Genomic DNA, 15,614 nt, shown 5'->3' on the forward strand with positions numbered 1-15,614 from the left:
ACTTCCCTCTGCCTTACGCCGTTGGGTCAGTCGGAGTGACCCCCACAATGCGGATGAGCTTGTGGCCCTCGTAGAAAGGTACAATGCAGCAGAAGAGCACCCGCAACCCACAGTCGTGGAGCAACCCCACTACCCGAGGTTCCAGGACTCTTCCAGAGACGGTAAAAGGGTACCGGGGTTAAGGGGCGCTGAAGAGCGGCGACCACCTTCACGCAGCACCAGCAACAGTGGTTCGCACACTAAGGGCAATAGCCAACATGGGGAGCCGGGAAAAGGCTCTAAGTGGGACACAGACTATGTACCTAAATGTGTAAATTGTCATGAGAGGGGCCACACAGCAAAAATCTGCCCACTAAATTATGAGCCCATGCAATGCAACAGCGTGGAAACTTATTCGCTGTTGTCCCAATGTATGGGCCCTAGCCCAGAGGACCCCTTGAATAACCATCTGTGGGCATTTGTAAAGGTTAATGGTAAGAGGGTTCGGGCACTTCTTGACTCTGGGAGCATGGTCACACTAGTGTCCGAATACCTCTTGCCCATTAAGAAGAAACAGGGAAACAGTTCACAAAGAGTGGCAATTTGTTGTATACATGGGGATAATCATGAATATTCCATTGTTGATGTTTTTTTTGAAACAGAGTTTGGTTCTTTAGATTTCAAGGTGGGTATTGTACCCAAACTGGTACATGATGTGTTAATAGGAACCGACTTTCCCCATTTTCTAAAAATGTGGTCCCCCGCTCAGAATAGCGCCCAGAGTTCAATAGCGGACCATAACGAAGTATTAGAAGAAACAAATCCTTTCCCTTTTTCAGAAATGGAGGTTGACGAGGGCCCAAATAAGAAGGGGGAAAAGGAGGAGTGCTGTAAAATTCCCTTCCCCATCACTACTTTGGTAGGGAATACCCCAAATCAAGATGTTGAGCAGACACTTACCACCCCAGAACCGGATAAGACCCTCGCTGACCTAGAGGTCAGTCCTGGGAGTTTTAAGAAGGCCCAGTGGGAGGACCCCACATTAGCGGTAGCAAGGGGAAATATACGGGACCAGAATAGTACTCCTGGCCAACCAGATAGGTCACTTGCTTACCCCTACTTCGAGGTAGAGAACGACCTAGTATATCGGGTTGATAAAAGGAAATCAGTTACAACTAAACAATTGTTGGTACCACGGACATTCCGTAACGTAGTATTACACCTCGCACATAGTCATCCATTGGGGGGACACCTAGGGGTGGAAAAGACAAAAGAAAAGGTTCTCCGAAGCTTCTATTGGCCTGGGGTTCTGGCAGAAATTACGAATTATTGTTCCTCATGCCCAGAATGTCAGATCACCGCCCCGTTCAAGGCGTACCGCAGCCCATTGGTACCCCTTCCCATAATAGAGGTACCATTTGACCGGATTGCTATGGATCTAGTAGGACCCCTAATAAAGTCTGCTAGGGGACATCAGCATATATTGGTAATATTAGATTATGCCACCCGATATCCGGAGGCAGTTCCCCTACGTAGCACCTCAGCTAAAAACATAGCAAAAGAGTTAGTAGTTCTGTTTTCCCGGGTCGGGATTCCTAAAGAGATTCTATCTGACCAGGGAACACCATTTATGTCCCAAGTAACGAAAGAGCTATGTAAACTCCTAAAAATCAAGCATCTCAGAACCTCAGTCTATCATCCACAAACAGATGGTTTAGTGGAAAGGTTCAATAAAACCTTAAAGAGCATGTTACGGCGGGCGGTTGATAAAGATGGGAAAAACTGGGATTGTTTGTTACCGTACCTGTTATTTGCCATTAGGGAAGTTCCCCAATCATCCACAGGCTTCTCCCCGTTTGAACTATTGTATGGCCGACACCCAAGGGGCTTACTGGATATAGCCAAAGAGACTTGGGAACACGAGGTTACCCCTTACAGAAGTGTAATAGAGCATGTTGCCCAGATGCAGGACCGCATTGCTGCAGTCCTACCCATAGTGAGGGAACACATGGAGAAAGCTCAAGAAGCACAGAGGAATACATATAATAAGGGTGCTAGGGTCAGAATTTTTTCTCCAGGTGATAGGGTACTAGTTCTGGTTCCCACCGTGGAGAGTAAATTCCTTGCTAAATGGCATGGGCCATATGAGGTCTTGGAAAGAGTGGGAGAAGTAAATTATAAGGTAAGACAGCCAGGTAGGAGGAAACCTGAGCAAATTTACCATATAAACCTACTCAAGCCCTGGAAAGATAGAGAAGTCTTGTTAACCCTAGTACCCCCAGGTCCGTCAGAGAATCAAGAAACTGACCCAGAGGTTAGCATAGCTGAAACCCTGTCTGTTCATCAGAAACGAGAGGTTCAGAATTTAGTGAAAAGAAACAAAGAAATCTTCTCTATACGGCCAGGTAGAACTAGCGTAATTGAACATGACTTAGTCTCTGAACCGGGGGTCCGAGTTAACCTTAAACCGTACCGAATCCCAGAGGCCAAAAGAAAGGCTATAAGTTTAGAGGTTAAAAAAATGCTAAAACTAGGTGTAATTGAGGAATCCCAAAGTGGGTGGAACAGCCCTATAGTCTTAGTCCCAAAGCCAGATGGTACAACAAGGTTTTGTAATGACTACCGGAAACTAAACGCGGTGTCAAAATTTGATACTTATCCTATGCCCAGGGTAGATGAACTTGTAGAGAGACTGGGCAAAGCCCGATATCTCACAACCCTAGACCTAACAAAAGGGTACTGGCAGGTTCCCCTCACAGAAAGGGCAAAAGAAAAGACAGCCTTCTCAACCCCAGACGGCCTCTTTCAGTATAAGGTGTTGCCTTTTGGCTTACATGGAGCTCCCGCCACATTCCAAAGAATGATGGATAAAATTTTAAAACCACATGCTCGGTATGCTGCCGCCTACCTGGATGATGTGGTAATCCATAGTGAAGATTGGCAATCCCACCTTCCAAAGGTCCAAGCTGTGCTTGACGCAGTCCGGTCTGCTGGACTAACTGCTAACCCCGCTAAATGCACTATTGGTCTGGAGGAGGCCAAGTATCTGGGATATTCTATTGGCAGAGGTTTACTCAAACCCCAAACACTCAAAGTGGAGGCGATACAAAATTGGCCAAGGCCAGTTACAAAAAAACAAGTAAGGACCTTTTTGGGGTTAATTGGGTACTATAGAAGGTTTATTCCCAATTTTGCAACTAAGGCAACCCCACTAACTGACCTCACAAAAGCAAGAGGACCGCTAATGGTAAAGTGGTCCCCCGAAACCGAACAGGCCTTTAGAAGCCTGAAAGAAGCTCTCTGTGCCCAACCAGTGTTGGTCACACCTGACTTCTCCAAAGAGTTCGTAGTCCAAACCGACGCATCTGAGGTAGGGCTGGGGGCGGTACTCTCCCAGGAGTCTCAAGGTGAGGAGCACCCCATCCTTTATTTAAGTAGGAAACTAAATCCCCAGGAGAAAAATTACTCCATAGTAGAGAAAGAGTGTCTCGCAATAAAGTGGGCTGTAGAGACGCTCAAATACTACCTGTTGGGGAGAAAATTCCGGTTGGTCACAGATCATGCACCCCTTACCTGGATGTGTCAAAACAGGGAAAAGAATGCTAGAGTGACCAGGTGGTTCCTAAGCCTACAACCCTTTAAATTTTCTGTGGAACACAGGTCAGGGCACAAACATGGCAATGCTGACGGGTTGTCAAGGATGCACTCCCTAATATCCATGGTCGCTCATCCCTCGAGGTCTGAGCTGGGGGGGAGGATATGTGACAGAAACCAGGGGATGGTAATAAATTCCGTATATAGGGCTCCCAGGATACTAGACAGTTTCTATCCTGTTTGGCCTGGGAGTGCAGCCTTATAATACATACACTCCATCCCACAGTTTGGCAAGCGCTGGAACTGAGGGATGAGAGATCCAGACCAGAGTTTGTCTGCTGCCTGATTTCTGTCTCCTGTCATGCTAATTAGGAATCAGGTATGAAAGACTGATTTCCTGTTTGCTCTGGTCTCCCCACAAGAGCCAGGAGGCTGGAAGGCTGCTGAACTACAGAGGGGAGAAGCCTCTTCCCCAAACAGGTTCAATCTTTCTGTTCATTTGTGTAAGACTGCAAAAGTACCATGTTTTGATGTTGGAAGTGGAAAAGCCACTTCCAACCCTGAGTCAGGGATATCTAAGTTAAGTTATCGCTCAGGTGAGCAGCTTTTGTTTTGATCTGTTTTCTGTTGTATGCACTGTGGCAGTCTCAGTGCCTGGGACTGAATAAACCAGGCATAGCCTGTTTAAAGGAACAGTACGTGACGCCTCATCATTTAACCTACCCTAAAAGACCGTGTTCTAAACAGTCCCGGACAAACGACGGAGCCCCAGAGTAAGCCGTTTGTCACAATACACACACACAAGCACACACGGGGGGGGAGGAAAGGCCGCGACCACCACAACCACGCTCCTCCCACACCCACCCGCGCCCATCTCCCGCTCGTGGGCTGACATCCCCCGCCAATACCTCACGCGGGCGTAGTGGAGCTTTGAGGAGGTGGAGAAGTGGCAGGGTGGGTGGGAGTCACGTGGCGGGCGCCCAACGGGACAGTCAGCCCCGCCATGGCCGCCACTGCCCTGCTCCTCCCGTCGCCATGTCCCGCAGTGCACGGGCAAACAGGTATGCACCATTAAGCTAGTCAGCCCGGTATCCCCTCCCCCCCCACCTCATGCGCGGCTGCGCCGTCATGAACTTAGCTGGCGGGGAGGCACGTGGTGAGGGAGGCACGTGGTGAGAGCTCCCCCCCCCTATGACAACCGGGCTGCAGCAGTGGGGACCTCCCGTCCCGGGCAACGATCGATGGATCGAGGGACAGGAGGAGGGGAAGGGGACAGGAGGAGGGGATGGGGACAGGAGGAGGGGAATGGGACAGGAGGAGGGGAGGGGGACGGGAGGAGGGGAGGGGGATAGGAGAGGGACAGGAGGAGGGGAAGGGGACAGGAGGAGGGGAGAGCTAACGCAAAGGTGCATACTGGCAGGAGAGGGCACAAGCAGAGCGTCGCGGTGGTGAGAATGGAGCCATGTGGGGACCAGTGGGATCGCACGGGTTTGCTTGCAGGGAAGGAGCAGAGGGGCCGCAGCATGGAGAGTACTTACCCTCCAATAGATCTCCAGGCAGAAAGAACGGCCACTCGTTGGGGGCGGGCTCATATAGAGCTTGGCCGCGCGCCCACAAAGCCTGGGAGCGCGCGCCAATTAGCTGTCAGCTGTCATATACACACACACATACACACACGTATAAATGATATATCTATATATATATATATATAGAAGGCATAGGGAGTGTGAAGCCGTCATGAGCTAGTGGCGTGGACGGGTAAGAGGGGGGTGGACATCAGTGAGGTGGAGCGCAGTAATCGACGCGCTGAGCGCGGAGTGATGATCTTGTGGGGCATGATGATTAAAGAGGTGGAGAGGTAATAAAGGGCGCAGGGAGAGACACGGTTGGAAAGTGGTATACACTTACCAAGGTCAGTGAGTGACTCCGCAGGGGTGATCCCAGGGGTGTAGGGTGAGTCTGGAGGGAGAGAGTCCGAGGCTATACTGAGGGCTCAGTTTAGGCTTCAGAGTCATGGGTGACAGTCTCAAGGGGTATGGTGAGAGTGTGTAGCAGTATGTGTGTGTGTCTGTGTGTGTCACAGTGGAGTAGGTGTGTCTGTGATGTCAGCATACCTCTTGGCCAATGAGAGCCATGGGGGAGGCGGGGCATGGGCGGGAGGACCGAAGGACCAATGAGAATCCCCACATCTACTAACAATCAAACAATTTTCATTTTTATATATAGATAAATAGATGAAGTACTAAGTGTGATTTATGTAACAGAATACAGAATGTTGACAACTTTTATTCCGCTACTTATGCCCTCATTCTCTCCTGTCTCGATTACTGTAACCTCCTGCTGTCCGGCCTTCCTGCCTCACCCCTGTCTACCCTACAATCTATCCTAAACGCTGCTGCCAGAATCACTCTACTCTTTCCTAAATCTGTCTCGTCATCTCCCCTGCTGAAATCCCCCTCCTGGCTTCCTATCAAATCCTGCCTCTCACACTCAATTCTCCTCCTCACTTTTAAAGCTTTACACTCTTCTGAACCTCCTTACATCTCAGGCCTAATTTCTCGCTATGCACCATCCCGACTCTTGTGTTCTGCTCAAGGATGTCTTCTCTCTACCCCCTTTGTATCTAAAGCCCTCTCCCACCTTAAACCTTTCTCACTGACTGCCCACACCTCTGGAATGCCCTTCCCCTCAATACCTGACTAGCACCCTCTCTATCCACCTTTAAGACTCAACTTAAGACACACTTGCTTAAAGAAGCATATTAGTAGCACATCGACTAATAATAGACACATGATCGTTAAAGCTTAGCCCCCTGCAGATGCACTTACCAGAACGCCCTCCTACTGTCTCTGTACGTTCTTCCTACCTATCAATTAGATTTGGAGTAGGGACTCCTCTTCCTAACTGTTATTTTTATTTCTGAAGCATGTATTCCCATGATGTTACAGTATTTGTATTATTTGTTATTTATATGATTGTCACGTGTAGTACTAATGTGAAGCGCTATGTACATTAATGGTGCTATACTGTATAAATAAAGACATTCTGTACATACATACATACATACATACATACATACATACATACATACATACATACTGTACATACATACATGACAAATCGCCTGACTTGACAAGGAACAGCTACTAGAATATTCCCACACGTGTTATCTGATATTTTCCTTTGAACAAAGATCTTAAAAGCTTTGAGACCAATTAACAGATGTATATAGGAACAAGTCCAAAATCCAGAGTTACAGAAAATCGTTAGTGGCCAAAAATAATGAAGGCCTGTAAATGAGAAAAGGGATTATATGTGTGTATATTAGAATACAACTTGTGAAAGTGCTTTGTGTTTTGTATTTTCTATGAAGGAATATAAATCGGAGGGATTGTTCCTCACTCAGAGCATAGTCTATGTCATGGGGTGCATAACTCCGGTTCTCAAGCCTTCTCTCCTCCCCCCCCGCCCCCCCCCCAACACGTCAGGTTTTCAGGATATCTCTACTTCAGCACAGGTGGCTCAATCAGTCTCTGCTTCAGCACAGATGGCTCAATCAGAGGCTCAGTTTTTGACTGAGCCTCTGATTGAGCCACTTGTGCTGAAGCTGGAATGTCCTGAAATCCTGACCTGCTAGGGGGGGGGAGGCTTGAGGACTGGAGTTGAGCTGCTCTGTGTAATTGATACTGACGATTGTATGTTACACTAGTGCATGCATTTCCTAATTCTAAGCGGTTTGTACCTCTCATTTTACAGGCACATGATTATGAGAACATACAAGCAGAGAAGGGACATGGATTCCATGATGAATGCCAAGAGGAAATTCACTATTCCACAATCGCCAATTTGAGTAAAGAGCACAAAGTACACGAATCTGACAATGAAGTCCAATATGCCATGCTCAAGCACTGAAGGTGACCCATGCCATCTGACCCTTGGCTGACCAGAAAATGACTTCTTAACAACTGGATAATGACAAGTGTCTATGCAAATAGTGCCAAAGCTTCACTAATGCTTTATCCACGGCCCACAAATGGATGCTCTCTCCTCTATTTCAATCCACAGTTTTTGTAAAGGATTCAAGCAGTTGATATATATATATATATATATGTAACACTGTTCCCTCTCCCCCCAACCTCCAGTGGGAGATGCACAGCTTCTGCTACCTAGTGTGTGTGGATACCTGTTAGGATCAGGAGAGCTCAGTTGAATCTGTAATGTTATGGAGATCATGACAGGCTTATGTTCTTTCGGTAGTTCTTCTCATTGGTGTTAGCGCCTCCAGCCGTAGTGGGTTCCAGGGTGTCCAGAAATCAGCCCCCACTACTGCATACTTCTACCTCCTGCCCAAGGACTGATACTTAGACAGGAGTGTCATAACAAGGGTCTTTATTGTATATCAGGCATCCACTGCAGATCTTCCTTATAGCGATGCAGAGTCTCAGAAGTCCCAGACCTCTGAATGGTGATGGCCCCTGGTTTTACAGGGCCTCTGTGGCTGAATCAGATGTTCATCCAGCCCAAAGGCTGGGGGTGAGCATGCTCATCCCACCATGGGAGAAACTCACAGCTCTCTGCTCTCTCTTCCACCTCCAGAGTAGGACTAAACTAAATTTGCCACTCCCTCCTAAGAGGAACAAGACGGGACGGGCTCTTGATCTATACCCATACCAGATAGGCTTCACAGGCCATGAGTCACCACCTTACTTCTGTCACTCCTAAGAGGAGCAAGAGGGGGCTCAACAAGCCCACAGATTAACCCCTTACAGCCTGAGACTAGCAGGACTTACATATCAGGGTGGGGAAAGGTGTGTGTGTGTGTGTGTGTGTGTGTGTGCGTGTGCGTGTGCGTGTGCGTGTGCGTGTGCGTGTGCGTGTGCGTGTGCGTGTGCGTGTGCGTGTCGATGCTATGTAAAAATGTTGCAAAATGCATCTTCACTTCTTTGATTATTGAGATCCACTCCCTGGACTCACATTTTTTAAATGCACCATGTAACCAAATAAACTGGTGAGCAGAGCCAAGAGGCTATGGTTAGGTGGAAGCCCAAAGCTAATACGGTATATTTCACCAGATACTGTATTTGCCTATGATGTAACAGATAATACTGGGTGTACAGTATAGTGTAAAAATTCAGAACTTCAAACTCTGTCCTTGGCGGATACAGTAGATATCTTGATATACATATGTTAAGATATACTGGCGGATTTCATTTCAGACTATTAAAGCTTCTGGGTAATTAAACATGCATAATTTATTCACACTTAGTTAAGTTATGGTGGGTAAAAAAGTGAGAAAACCCCTCCACAGTAAAGCATATAGCAAATGAAAATATTACTGTATGCTCATCTGCATGTATTAGACAGGTTTGCAACCCCGCCTTTCATCATTATCAGGAAAGAAGGATCCGGCGCTCCACGGTTTTCTAAATAAAGTAAATTTATTGTGCCACACAACGTTTCGACCAATAGGTCTTTCTCAAGTGACTTGAGAAAGACCTATTGGTCGAAACGTTGTGTGGCACAATAAATTTACTTTATTTAGAAAACCGTGGAGTGCTGGATCCTTCTTTCTTGAGTACTCTTTGGAAATTGCCTGGCAGGTACTTCCTTGAACCAGCAGCACCGGTAAACTGTATGTCTAATTTATCTATTTTGTGGAGTGTAGCCTAACCCCTCTTTTCATCATTATCACCCAGCACACAGCACTTATACTGCAGCAAGGGATTCTGGGAAATGACATGCAAATGAGCACACAGTGCCACCTTTTGCTTCAAACCCATTTAATATGACCCCCTATAAGCTTAAGCTTGCTGCATTTCACAGCCTTGAGCACAGCCAGGGTTAAGATGCATAGCCAGTAAACCCACCCACAGACAGCTGTTGCGACCTTAATGGGTCTCCTCAGCGTGGGGTTGGTTATACTGGCTTTGCAAAATGAAGCAGGGATAGGTTTCACCACACTTAGTTAAGTTATTTAGATATACATAAAATAATGTCCCTTGTACGTTATTGTTAAAATCAGAATACTTTGTCACACAGGATACCATTCACTAACATGTAGATTTACTGTATGTCAAAACTTGTTATCCCCTTTATACGTTAATGAACATTATCCAAAACTGCCAATTCATTGCTAATTACTGTAGGAGTCTGTTGTAAGTGTACTTGGGAAGAGGTAGAATATGTTCACAAAGCAAAGAGAACAGGCAGAAAAATAAAACGTATATGTTTAGCAGAGGAGAGTCAGTTGTGTGATATACAAAGAAGTTGAAATAAGTTAAACCCCACCAAAGAACGAACATGAATACATTGAGTTTGGGACTATTGACTGTTGCTATGCAATCTATGCTTATGCTGTTAGACACAACTCTGCATAGGAACCACTAACCACTTGAAGCTTTAGTATTACCCAATGTGCTCCGGCCACACTATAGCTACTACTAATCACAGCCTTGTATCAAGGCAGCTAGGAATAAAAACTTATAATATTTTTCATACGTTTGTGTATATTTGGCGGTACTAATAAGAATGATGCTATGTTTGTTAAAATTAGAAACCAACTTTGTGAACTAGGAAATGTTATTTTCTGGTATGCCTATCCTCAATAAAAAATACTTTCATGTTAATGCTATTATTTCTAGTATTAGCGTTTCTGTCAGTGTTCCTCGGGAACATATGGTGATGGAAGCTACATGACCTGCCTTTTGGTTACGGCGGTTTGATAAAGGAACCAGTGATAAAGTAGACCAACAATGTGACACATAGTGATACAGACCACCATTATTATGTAATACCCTTATTATAACCTGACTTCCGCTATCCTGATAAAGTTAATCAACATGGAAAAAATGTTTTTTTTCAATTTTCCTGCATTCCAACGCTTACAAATCTCTCACTGTCGCAACTTGCATACATTTAGAAGGTAATTGCACAGAATGAAGGTAGGCCACATGATATGCCTGTACTTATGGTGCCTCATGTGCGGCCCTTGAGACTTAAATAGGGCCGCACATTACTTACACACACACACATATATATATATATATATATATATCCTTCCCAATCCATGCCCCATTGTTCCCTTCCATATTGCAGTTATTAACACTATCCACCTGGACTCGTACGCATGCTGCCTAGGGGTTGCATTGCCGTTTCTTCCTACCCAACTTTGCTAAGACACGCCCCTTCCTATGTTCCGCTACTACTACAACACTGATGCGTGCCCTTGCTCTCTCCCATATTGATTACTGCAACATTCTTCTGTCTGGCCTCCCTGCCTCACACCTCTCTGTTTTAAAGTTGATTACCCTTCAAATAATTGTACCTGTGTCGTTGTGGGAGGCCTCCGGTCCTGCGCCTGTGAAGCTTGGGACGCGCAGGAGGATGCTGCCCCCGAACTGCCGCCACGACAGTGGCAAAATGACCAACTGAACCCTCCTGAAGGAACTTCAGTCCTTTGTTTCTCGGGAGGTCCTCGGACTCTGCCCTGTAAAATAAGGGAGAGGGGGTGGCTCAGTGAGTAAAAGACACTGACTAGCACTGAGAGTTTGAAGCAGGGGAGCCTGGTTCAATTCCCAGTGTCGGCTCCTTGTGACCTTGGGCAAGTCACTTTATCTCCCTGTGCCTCAGGCACCATAAACAGATTGTAAGCTCCACGGGGCAGGGACCTGTTCCTGCAAAATGTCTCTGTAAAGCGCTACATAAAACTAGCAGCGCTATACAAGAACATGCTATTATAATTATTATTATTATGCGTGCCAAACCTCTGGCACCAATCAGGACACAGGTGAGAAGGGCAAGTGAGACCGGGCCCCACAGTTAACAGAAGCCCCATCCCACAACAAGCAGAGGTCCTGGCAGCTGGACTCTGAAGTTGGGTCAGACCTCTTTCCGGGTCCAACTTCCAGCACCGGCCGACTGAACCCCCTATGCCACCTACAGCTGCCTCCCCCCCCCCCCCCCCCCTCTCCGCATTGCGGGATTTAGCGGGATGGTAGTTCTGTCTCTTCTCTACCTATGGAACTCTCTTCCACTCAATATTTGTCAAGCACCTTTACTTTCCATATTCAAATCCCAGCTGAACATTCACCTCTTTAAAGAAGCAGCTCATCACATTTTCTATGTCTCTACTACGACCTCCAGATGCCCTTGACTTCCCTAAATGCACTTTTAATAATGCACTTTCTTTCCTACTTTGTCTACAAGCCTCCCAGCCTACCACTTACATTGTAAGCTCTTTGTGGCAGGGTCTCGCTTGTCCTTACATTGTCATTTTACCTGCTGCACTTATTCCCATTATTTGTCATTTATTTACCTGGCATTGTAATTTTGTAAAGCGTTGCGTACATTGTCGGCTATTAAATAAAATGATAAATGAATCGTTAATGGAAATGCTGAAAAAAGCAGGTTCTGGGTTGTGTCCCGCAGGTAGGGAGACTGAGGCAACATTGGGGAATATTCACTGAAAGATTGGCTGATATCATTGGGTAAGAGCTTCAACACTTCAGTGAATAATGCTCACAAGACAGCAGGATGAGTTGGCACAGATGCCGCTCTGGGTATTTACAAACATCCCTGTGTAAGTAGACCTTGTACACCTAACCTTTCCAAGACCAAGGAAAGCTTTATGACAAATTGCGGTGAGTTTTCAGTGGGTTATTGTTTTATGACCAAACAATCCTTGTTATCTTGTTACTCAGCTTGGCAATAGCTAGTTACTGTATGACATAATGGCTGCAGGAATTAAGTGCAACAATAAAGAGGTCCTTATGGATGGCTTGATTCACCTTTTTGCTGCTAGCTGCTTCCTGCGTTTGTGGATAACGATTATTATTGTTATTATTAGTATTTTCTGGGATCAATCAATTCTTTACTTTAGTTTTTTTTAACATATATTGAAGCAATAGCTCCCGGTCATTGAATACCTTTTATACCATTTTAAACATCCTTTTAAAGTTGCAGTAAAGACAAATAAACAATGAGTGCATCTGCATGCCTCTCATAGGTCCCCCAAACCTGCTCCATTCACCTCAATGTCACCTGTCACATAGCAGGAAAATTGCATTATAAGAGCACCCAGGTATCCATGTGTAAAGGAATTATATTAAAAATATTCTTTATTAGTATTATACTTAAAATAAAAAGGGTATTTTCAAGGCTCAATAACGTTAAGTCATTTTTTTTCGGGCCGGAGTGGACATTGCGTTGGGTACAACAGATGTTATACCTACTAATATACAAAAGGACCGTTCCCCCAGACAACGAATATCCTCAATGGTCCGTTAAAGTTAATGTAGGGATGTACAGTTACCTGAAGTTACTCCCATCCAGGGCCTGGAGTAGACGAAGGAGAGGGAGGAAGGGAGGGAGAGAGGGAGAGAGAGGGGGAGGTACAGGAGACAAGCATATTTCAGAGAAAGAAAAGTGCTGCAACAAGAAATCATCCTCGGAAGCTGCAGGGTGACCCACCAAGGGGAACAAAACATCATTGGAAATCCTGACCTGGTTGAGAAAAAAGAGTACATATATAAAATCGCAATATAATTTACCCTTTAGTAAACATGGTGATCATGAAGGCGTCATGTCTGCTATGGTAACTAAAAGTTTCATCATCGTAATACCTACAATCATCCAAACTATATACCCATGGCATGCCCTAGTGCTCCTAACCCCCCAGATCCCCAACAGGTCAGGTTTTAAGGATATCCCTTTTTCAGCACAGGTGGCGCAATCAGTTGTTCAGTCTGAGCCACTGATTGAGCCGCCTGTGCTGAAGTTGGCTATCATTAAACCCTGACCTGTTGGGGGGTCTTGAAAACTGGTGTTGAGAACACCTGCCTTAGAGCAGAGGAGCGTAAACTTTTGGAGCTGCCCCCCAACCTGCCTGCTCCCCCACGCTCTCGCGCCCTCCTTAACTTGTTTGGTGGTGTCAAATGACGCCGCGGGGTCACCCTATTGCCATGGAGACATACGTGTGACATCACTCCGCATGACACCGCAGCGTCATTTGATGCCAAATTGCCATGGCGACGCATCACAGCAACTCTTCTGAATCCCGGTAAATTGAGGTTGCAGAGGCCTCACGCGATTCCCCGGCATTTCATTTAAATGCCGGGAAAGAGCGCGGGGCCTCTGCAACCATCTATCCCTCCCCCCCACCCCCCAAAAAAAATCCAGCGCCCCCCACTTTGCACAACGCTCCCTTAGAGGCTCGTAAGGCATAAAGAGATGAATTCTCCCCACCTCACCCAGGGACACCTATCCCCATCAACGGTTCGGTCCTCGCAGGGACCGCCGTCAGGGCAGATACAAACTGAAACATTGGCTGTGTGGACGGACTTCTTAATATAGTCATTTTCCTTCAACTTACCTGCAAGGTGCGGCATTCTTCCTCCAGTCTGATCCTGCGATTAGAAGCACTATCAATGTGCCTTGTGATGTATATGGTTATCTATTGATTGTGTGCTAGCACATGTCACAACGTGCATATTGCTAATACTTTAGACATGTGCCTAGTACAGTATCTTTACATATTTAGATAGATTGATATACAAACATACCTGTACACTTATTCTACACATTTCATTATTAAATAAAGATGTCATCTCCCCCCTGACTGGCAATGAGGCTACTTAGGCCCTCTCAAAGAGGCTCCTTGGCATTGAAGGTGTTACTAAAAAAATAAAACCACCTACCTCCTCCATGCTGAGGTCTTCCAATGTAAAACCACTTACCTCCTCCATGCTGAGGTCTTCAAATGTAAAACCACTTACCTCCTCCATGCTGAGGTCTTCCAATGTAAAATCACTTACCTCCTCCGTGCTGAGGTCTTCCAATGTAAAACCACTTATCTCATCCATACAGAGGTCTTCCAATGTAAAACCACTTACCTCCTCCATGCTGATGTCTTCCAATGTAAAACCACTTACCTCCTCCATGCTGAGGTCTTCCAATGTAAAACCACTTACCTCCTCCATGCTGATGTCTTCCAATGTAAAACCACTTACGTCCTCCATGCTGAGGTCTTCCAATGTAAAACCACTTACCTCCTCCGTGCTGAGGTCTTCCAATGTAAAACCACTTATCTCATCCATACAGAGGTCTTCCAATGTAAAACCACTTACCTCTTCCATGCTGATGTCTTCCAATGTAAAACCACTTACCTCCTCCATGCGGAGTTCTTCCAGTGTAAATCCACTTACCCCTCCATGCTGAGGTCTTCCAATACAAAACCACTTACCTCCTCCATGCAGAGGTCTTCCAATGTAATGCCATAACAATGCATTTCCAAACATTGTACCCATTGAGGATCCTTCTGTAATAGATGCATAAAATCCTTCATGATAATGTGCAATGCTATGGATCAGGTGTTGTGGAAATGCTACATTTCTTGGGAGTGCCTTGGGCGGGTTTTCTTTCATTTTTCACAGTTTTGATGCATATTGAAAACAAAAAATAATAATTTTAATCAAAAGTTAAAACAGAAAAAAGAAACATATTTTGTACCCACAAGTATAGTATTATTCGACACCCAGTGGTGTAAGTTACATTAGGGCCTTCTAGTTAACAGAATACATATAATTATAATAATAATAATAAATTCCTTGTATAGCAATGCTAGTTTTTGCATAGCGCTTTACAGAGACATTTTGCAGGTACAGGGCCCTGCCTCGTGGAGCTTACAATCTATGTTTTTGGTACCTGAAGCACAGGGAGATAAAGTGACTTGCCCAAGGTCACAAAGAGCTGACATGGTGGAATTGAACAAGGCTCCCCTTCTTCAAACATAGTGCCAGTCAGTGTCTCTACTCACTAAGCCACTCCATTCTTCATTGATCATGAGTTTATTCAGCTTTATTCATATTTCTGCGCTTTGATGTTTCTCTTTTTGTTGACTGTATGTTTGTTATGTCATATTTCGGTTAACCTAGCAACAGGTTAGTATTTACCCCAAATGCTCATTTTATGCAGCTTTACCTGAGATGTCAATGTGTTTTTGGTACCAGGCAATGCTGTCTCCATTTTGCCCAAATGGATAGATT

At 45.6% G+C, this 15,614-nt stretch overlaps 1 protein-coding gene across 3 annotated transcripts in view; it reads left to right on the plus strand.

The window, feature by feature from the left end:
- The window catches only part of LOC142497895 (B-cell receptor CD22-like), a 73,912-nt gene extending 64,926 nt beyond the window's left edge, over positions 1-8,986 (plus strand). For all 3 annotated transcript variants that reach the window (XM_075606304.1, XM_075606305.1, XM_075606306.1), the window contains exon 14: positions 7,330-8,986. In XM_075606304.1, coding sequence (XP_075462419.1) covers positions 7,330-7,485 — 156 coding nt within the window. In that variant the 3' untranslated portion in view covers positions 7,486-8,986. The remainder of the gene's footprint in view (positions 1-7,329) is intronic.
- Positions 8,987-15,614: the final 6,628 nt, after the last annotated feature.

Source organism: Ascaphus truei, chromosome 6 (assembly GCF_040206685.1).
Source record: "Ascaphus truei isolate aAscTru1 chromosome 6, aAscTru1.hap1, whole genome shotgun sequence".
NCBI classification, from domain to species: Eukaryota; Metazoa; Chordata; class Amphibia; order Anura; family Ascaphidae; genus Ascaphus; species Ascaphus truei.